General features: G+C 44.1%; 1 protein-coding gene across 1 annotated transcript; it reads right to left on the reverse strand.

Annotated features, from left to right (window-relative positions):
• On the reverse strand, window positions 1-840 carry LOC127624533 (chemokine XC receptor 1-like). The gene has a single exon (XM_052099312.1). It carries the CDS (start codon window positions 838-840, stop codon window positions 1-3), a length of 840 nt encoding a protein of 279 aa, XP_051955272.1.
• Between the last annotated feature and the right edge of the window lie 7,690 nt (window positions 841-8,530).

Raw genomic sequence — 8,530 nt, forward strand, 5'->3', positions numbered from 1 at the left:
TTATGGTGAACAGATGAAGGAGAGTCTTCCAGTGCTATGCAGGTACAGAACAGGCTGAACAAAACCAGCCAGCACATAACAAATCAAACCAATTAACCAAAATGCATTGATGTACTGTTGGGTCACAATGGTCAAGAATCCTGAGATAGTATATGGAATATACATAATAATCATGCTCACAGTAGTTATAAGAATGAGATGAAATGCTCTTCTCTTCACATGACTGTCCTTTGTTTTCTCTCTCCCTCTCTCTCCTGGTCCTGACTGTTTCAGAGCTCTGAGAACGGCTGAAAGGCAAAACAACTGAAGGGAGGGGACCAGTAAGAACTGAATCAATATGAACCACATATGTACAATGCTACTGAAGACCATAGTAAATCCACAGACCAAACAAGAGCAAAGACAAATTGTCCAGGCTGCTGTGGAACAGATCACTCTATATCTGAGAGGTTTGTATTTAAGAAAGGTTACAGGATAAACCACAGCTAGGTAGCGCTCAACACACATCAGACACTGAAACAGAGGACGACCAGTGAGGGAAAAGCCTTCAAAAAATGCTGCTGCTGACATGAGACTTGAAAACCAAACTGACAGTACTAAGAACAAACTATTCAGGCAGTCAACAAATTCACAAACAGAGAGATTGAGGATGAAGAACTCCGATGCAACTCCACTTCCTCTTCCTGTGACAATGAGCCAAAAAATATAGGAATGTGTAGGAAGACCAAACAGGAAATGGATGCAATAAAAACCTATTCCCAGATAGGTTAGCACTGTGAAATCCGGTGTGGAGTTTGTCGATACTTGAGGTGTAGTGAAGTTCAGTGTAGTGGTATTCATTTCCTCCTTGCTTATCTACTCAGAAATATGCAAATAACATTTTATCTGTGATTCCCGGGAAGTCATTCAGACTATTCAAACAGTAATTCAGTGAATCATTTCAAGTAAATATCCAGAACACAATGTTAAAGGAGTATTCAGGTTCCATACAAGTTAAGCTAAATTGACAGCATATGTGGTGTAATGTTGATTACCACAAAAAATAAAATAAATTAAAATAATAAAAAATCAGCTCATCCCTCCTTTTCTTTAAAAATTGAAAAAAAATCAAGGTTTCAGTGAGGCACATTAAAGGGAAGTGTATGGGGCCCATTTATGGAGCGTTTAAAGGCAGAAATGAGAACTTGTTATTTCAAAAGCAATTACATTAATTCATCTGTTAAAACTTGTGTATTATTTGAGCTGTAATGTTGTTTAAATCATAATTACTTAATGTTTTAGGCTTTACACTGTTACGTCGTCATGGCATCATAATTGTAAAATTGGATATAAATTTACACAGAAAAGGTTAATAAGTGACTTTATCACACTAACGCATATCGTTTACGTCTTGTGGCTATACTTTGAAACAGTAACCATTTAAATGTTTACGGATTGGCCCCATTCACTTGTATTGAACCAGGAATAATCCTTTAAGTGACTACATGTAACGTTCAATTGGCTCATATAAATACAGGTATTTTGAATACAAAACAACGTTAACAAAGATAATTGCTTTTCAAATCACTTTAACTACATGAAATGATTCTATTTGTTCATAAGTTGTGTTCTATTTTCATATCCTGTTTATGGAAAATCTAATAATTTTCGATCATATATCCTTAAATACCTGTCACATACTGTAATGTGCAATATGAAACATATAGAGCTCATCCCACTTTTGTTTAACAGCTTATCCATCTAACATGCCCATAACCCTTATGTACTAATTACACTGTAGCATAGTTTAGGCAGAAAAATCTAATAAATTAATAAAAAGAGGATTTTGTCACCTGATGGGTGGATGCCCAGTCTCAGTGGATGAATATACTGTAAATTCTGTGTTGTGTTTTGTAGACTGACTTCAAAGCTGCCACAGGAATACTGTGTATGCATGGCTTCATATGCTACACGTCATATAAAACCCAAAACATTTAAATATTTAAAAGCAATACATAAACATTTTCAAAAAGACAGATAGCTTTGAGTAAATTTGAATAGAAAGTAGTTTAGCTGTATGTGGAAAGTTTTAATCTAAAATGTTTACAATGAAATCAATGAAAAGGTTCATTTAAAGGAATATTCAGAGTTTAATACAAGTAAAGCTCAATCAACAGCATTTGCGACACAATGTTCATGACCACAAAAATACATTTCACTTTTTATCTTTAAAAAACTAAACAAAACAAAAAAATGTCTGGGAACAATTTACAATAAGTTTCTATTTGTTAACATTAGTTAACATGAACTAACTATGAACAATAATTATTAAGCATTTGTTAATCTAAGTTCATATTCATTTCAACATACAGTATACTAATACATTTTTAAATCAAAAGCTGTATTTGTTAACATTAGTCAATACACTGTGAACTGAAATTAACTAACAAACTAACAATAGTATTTTTATTAACTAACATTAACAAAGATTAATAAATGCTGTATGAAACATTGTTTATGCATTAATGAATGGAACCTTATTCTAAATTGTTGCCAAATCCATGTTACAGCTAGGCAGGGGAATGTGGCCATTATTTACAGAATTTATAAATGTTTTGAGGGTTTAAAGGCATACAATTGAAGCTTACAATTTCATAAAAGCACTTGCATTATTTTTCCTGTTAAAAATTATATTTTTTTAGCTGTAAAGTTGTTTCAAAGTTTGTTTTTCAGGATTAGATTGTATTAAGATAAAAATATACAGAAAAGGTAAGCGATATTATCACAACAAAATCATGTTAACATGCATATTGTTTACGTCTTGTGGCTATACCTTAGAAACTAACTTAAATACCTTCATGTTTTATTGGAAAAACAAATAACACACTAATAGCATCCACTTGCAACAAACATATCTGATAAACAAAGGAAGCACAATTACAGGAAACAATGCATCACACACTCTTATACTACAGGGCTGTTGAATGCTTGATTCTGATTGGTTGAGAACGTTCTAAGGTGTGCAATTATTTTCAGGGAAACGCACGGCTAAAGTAGTTCCAGGCAGGTCTCGACCGCATTACAGTTCCATATCACTTCGCGTAGTCAACTGTAATAACGGAAAATAGGATACAATTCATAACAAGAAGTGACAGCGACAAATCCACTTCAACTTCAAGAGGATTTGTCACCAGACACAGCAGCCCAATACGTCGTTGGATGATTTGAATTCTGTCAGCCCAATGCGCTTGATCTGCCATTTTCGATGTCTGACTTCACCATCAATGGAAACGTGCAGTTTAATTTTAATAAATAAATTCATTCGAATTAACGAATGAATTATAACGTATGAATTAATAAATAAATTAAATAATATGACGCACATGATTTTCTGTCTCATTATTGCAACCTCTGTCTCTCTAATAACTACACTAATAACTGCATTAGTCTGCTGTCAGTGGCTCAAACCTCCGTTACTAACTCTAAAATGACGTTTTGGAATTAGCAATGGAGGCATGGGATTAGATGCGTAAGAAATTAGTCCTACATACAAGAGCATTTAATGACAAAAACTTGACAAACGTCTAGAATCACATCATCTGAACAATGTTTCGAGGTGTGGTAACTGTAGTATAAGCGGAATAATTGACTCCGGGCCGTTGAATTATTAGAAAAATAATGCACACCCAAGGTGTAACAGCCACTCCGCTTCGCGTCGTGACCGCATTACCACCCCGGGTGTGCATTATTTTTCTAATAATTCAATGGCCCGTCGTCAATTATTCCTTACATATGTAACATTTTTGATGCAACACTGCCACCTTTGTTAATTCAACTGCAGAGCAGACAGAAAACAAAGCATGCAGTTGGTGTCATGTCATCGGCAAGGTTTACAGTGACTTTGATGCAGCATTTCATTTACATGCAAACAAAGATGCATCAGAGTTGCAGCTGCCTGAGATTCTAGGGGGTGAAGCGGGTCACAAGTGACATATTTCAGTGCTACTTTTATGCATTATTATTGTTACGAATGCAGATGAGGGCAGACGAGGAGTGGGGATCTAACTGCGGGTTCTTTATTAATCAAAAGTGAAGGCAAACAAACCGGAACAAAAGAAACATCCACGGGGGGAAACAATTAAACAAAAACACGAAAAAACATCCAAGAAGAACACAGGCTGGGGAAACATCCACGAAGGGCAAATATAACATACATCAACATTCAACAATCGACCAGGAATGGAGAAACAGCAGGGTTTAAATACACAGGAGACATGATGATAACAAACGACAATCAGGTGAGAAAAATGACACAGGGCTAGCAGTGATGAGGGCCGGGAATTGTGGGAAGTGTAGTGCATGACAATTGACAAGTGAAACACGGGGCAGACAACAGGGGATCGTGACATAACCCCCCCTCAAAGGAGCGGCTTCCAGACGCTCCTAAGAAAATAAAAAAGGAATACCCCAAAAAAAAAATCGTCCAAGGAGTGAGGGGGGGCAGGCAGACCAAAGAGGGCACAATGGGCAAACAGACAGTCCAAGGGAGCACAAGGGGCAGACAGGCAGTCCAAGGGAGCACAGAGGGCAAGAAGGCAGTCCAAGGGGGCACAGAGGGCAAGAAGGCAGTCCAAGGGGCCACAGGGGGCAGACAGGAAGTCCAAGGGGACACAGAGGGCAAACAGGAAGTCCAAGGGGGCACAGAGGACAAGAAGGCAGTCCAAGGGGGCACAGGGAGCAGACAGGCAGTCCACGGGGAGCACAAGACGGGGACTGGGTCAGGTGGCCTGGGAGCAGGCCACAGGGCAATGACAGGTTCAGGGGGTCTGGGAGGCGGCCACAGGACAGGGACAGGTTCAGGAGGCCTGGGAGGCAGCCACAGGACAGGGACAGGTTCAGGAGGCCTGGGAGGCGGCCACAGGACAGGGACAGGTTCAGGAGGCCTGGGAGGTGGCCAAAGGACAGGGACAGGTTCAGGAGGCCTGGGAGGCGGCCACAGGACAGGGACAGGTTCAGGAGGCCTGGGAGCTGGCCACAGGGCAAGGACAGGGTCTGGAGGCCTGGGAGTCGGCAACAGGACAGGTTTGGGAGGTCTGGGAGTCGGCCTCAGGACCACAGCCATGGGGAACTCCGAGGCGGAGCCGAGGTAGGCGGAGCCATGGAAGTTTCTGGTAGCAGAGTCGTGGATTTCTCAGGAGGCGACGTCGTAGAAGGCTCAGGAGGCGGAGCTGAGGGAGGCGGAGCCGAGGAAGGCTCGGGAGGCCGAGCTGTAGAGGGCGGAGCCACGGAAGGCTCGGGAGGCAAAGCCGAGGGAGGTGGCACCGTAAGAGGCTCTAGAGGCGGAGCCCTGGAGGGCTCTGGAGGTGGAGTCGTAGGAGGCTCTGGAGGCAGAGACCTGGAAGGCTCTGGAGGTGGAGCCGAGGGAGGTGGCGCCATAGGAGGCTCTAGAGGCGGAGCCCTAGAAGGCTCTGGAGGTGGAGCCATAGGAGGCTCTGGAGGCAGAGCCAAGGGAGGTGGCGCCGTAGGAGGCTCTAGAGGCGGAGACCTGGAAGGCTCTGGAGGCGGAGCCAAGGGAGGTGGCGCCGTAGAAGGCTCTAGAGGTGGAGCCGTGGAAGGCTCAGGAGGCGGAGCCGAGGAAGGCTTAAGAGGCGGAGCCGTGGAAGGCAAAGCTGTGGATGGCTCGTGAGGCGGAGCCGTGGAAGGCTCAGGAGGCGGAGCCGTGGGAGGCTCGTGAGGCAGAGCCGTGGAAGGCTCGGGAGGCGGAGCCATGGAAGGCTCGGGAGGCGGAGCCGTGGGAAGCTCAGGGAAGGAAGCCTTGGGAGGCTCGAGGGGCGAAGCGCTGGGAGGCTCGAGGGGCAGAGCCCTGGAAGGCTCGGGAGGCGAAGCACTGGGAGGCTCGAGAGGCGGAGCCCTGGGAGGCTCGAGAGGCAGAGCCCTGGGAGGCTCGAGAGGCAGAGCCCTGGGATGGTCATGGTTACAGGTGCTGGCTCTGGGACGGTCGAGGCTACTGACGCTGGCTCTGGGATGGTCGAGGCTACTGACGCTGGCTCCGGGACGGTCGAGGCTACTGACGCTGGCTCTGGGACGGTCGAGGAAGGCGGAGGCTGGAGAGCAGAAGCCTTCCCTCTTTTCCTCCTCCTCCGGGCGGGCGAGGCTGCAACCCTGGATCGCTGACCGTGGCAGGTGTGGGCTGAGGCTCGCTGACCGTGGCTGCCGTTGGCTCTGGCTCGCTGACCGTGGCTGGCGTTGGCTCTGGCTCGCTGACCCTGGCTGGCGTTGGCTCTGGCGCTGGCTCGCTGACCGTGGCTGGCGTGAACTGGGGAGCAGAAACCTTTTCTCTCCTCCTCCTCCTCCTCCTCCTCCGGGCGGACGAGACTGGCAACGCTGGCTCGTTGACCAAGGCAGGCGTGAAGGGACGAGCCATGGACGAGTGGGGGGTCACCACTGTGGGAGGAGAGGCAGGGTCCTGCTCGACGACGCCCACAGTGAACAGTGAGCCGCATGCCAGCAGAGTCTGCTCCACGAAATCGCGGAGCATCCAGCCGTGCGTCGCCGGTGGCAACCGCTCCTTGAAAACCACCAGGGAGGAGTCTGGGAAGTCCGTAGCACTTGCTAGCTAGAGAAAATCACAGACATGGTCCTCCACCGGACGGCTTTCTTGCCTCAAGTTCAGCAATCGACAGTTTGCTTGAAGAACTGCTAGATCCATATTTGGGTCGATCGTTCTGTTACGATGGAGATGAGGGCAGACGAGGAGTGGGGATCTAACTGCGGGTTCTTTATTAATCAAAAGTGAAGGCAAACAAACCGGAACAAAAGAAACATCCACGGGGGGAAATAATGAAACAAAAACATGAAAAAACATCCAAGAAGAACACAGGCTGGGGAAACATCCACGAAGGGCAAATATAACATACATCAACATTCAACAATCGACCAGGAATGGAGAAACAGCAGGGTTTAAATACACAGGAGACATGATGATAACAAACGACAATCAGGTGAGAACAATGACACAGGGCTGGCAGTGATGAGGGCCGGGAATTGTGGGAAGTGTAGTGCATGACAATTGACAAGTGAAACACGGGGCAGACAACAAGGGATCGTGACAATTATAAAGTATCTTCACACACAATTCGGAGGTGGCACACAGAGCTGCTTGAACTTGCCAGTGTAAAAGATACAAAGTTGCTTGTGTTATAAACACAACTGGTATCACCCAATGAAAAAGACACTATATATAGATATATTTATATATATATATATATATATACCTGTACATCTACTTATTCTTGCGATTATCAAATCAGCCAATCGTGTAGCAGCAGTGTAATGTATAAAATCTTGCCGATATCAGCTTCAGTTTAATGTTCACATCAACCATCAGAATAGGGGAAAAAAATGTGATCTCAGTGACTTAGACCATGGCATGAGTGTTGGTGCCAGATGGGCTGGTTTGAGTATTTCTGTAACTGTTGATCTCCTGGGATATTACTGTATATGTGTCTCTTTACATTTATTTTTTGACATTACGAATGTTAGCCTGCACGTGGTGGCAAAATAAAATTTTTGTGTGTAATATGAGCCAGTTTGGTGACGTGAAGTGATCTGCATCAATCAATGTTTTTATTCATCAGCACTATGTGATCGCTCAGATTTAATTTACACTACTAAAGCTAGGAAATATTTCTAAACGGCTTTAAACTATGACAACTATAGCATTAAAACTCATCACAACTGAGAGACACAACAGACTGAATAATTACATAAACTCGTGGTGCTTTCCTCTTACTGGAGTTCCCACATTGGAGAGTACGTACTGTTCAAAATGCCAGAGGAGATTGCGGTTTCTATAGTGAAAGACTTTTGCACACCAGCTACCGTGAAATAGGGAGGAAACCCCTGCTTGGATGGCTATTTTTCCACAGAGAAAATAGGATGTATTTGACCAAAATTATATTATCTTTAGAAAGCTGACTAACACACTACTGCATCTCTGCTTGGGAGTGACAAAAGGTGATCACACATGGTCTCTCTCTCTCTCTCTCTCTCTCTCTCTCTCTCTCTCTCTATCTCTCTCTCTATCTCTCTTTCTCACACACACACACACACACACACGCGCGCGCGCACGTATGCAAGCACACACATACACACCCACACACACATCTTTGTTTCTCCAATAACTTGTTAGAAGCGTGATACTAGTACTAAAGTGACATTTTTGAAAGGTTTGGACGCATCATTTGGTTTTAACCAACAGCAGATTCTGATCCATCTTGTAAGAAAGTAGTTCTATGCACAAATGCCTTTTTTATGGACATACTGAGTTTTTGCATACTGCATTTTTTTAAATGGACTTATTCATTGAATTGTTGTATATAAGCAATAGCACACTCACAATCATGCTATATGGCCCTAAATCAGCACTTCTGTGATTGCCTGCAGCTGAGTAGATAAACCTGTATATATACAGCATACACACACACACACACACACACACACATACACACATATACACAATTATATAAGTTATTGATGCATATCACAATTG

The sequence above is a fragment of the Xyrauchen texanus genome, chromosome 31 (assembly GCF_025860055.1).
Source record: "Xyrauchen texanus isolate HMW12.3.18 chromosome 31, RBS_HiC_50CHRs, whole genome shotgun sequence".
Taxonomy (NCBI): domain Eukaryota; kingdom Metazoa; phylum Chordata; class Actinopteri; order Cypriniformes; family Catostomidae; genus Xyrauchen; species Xyrauchen texanus.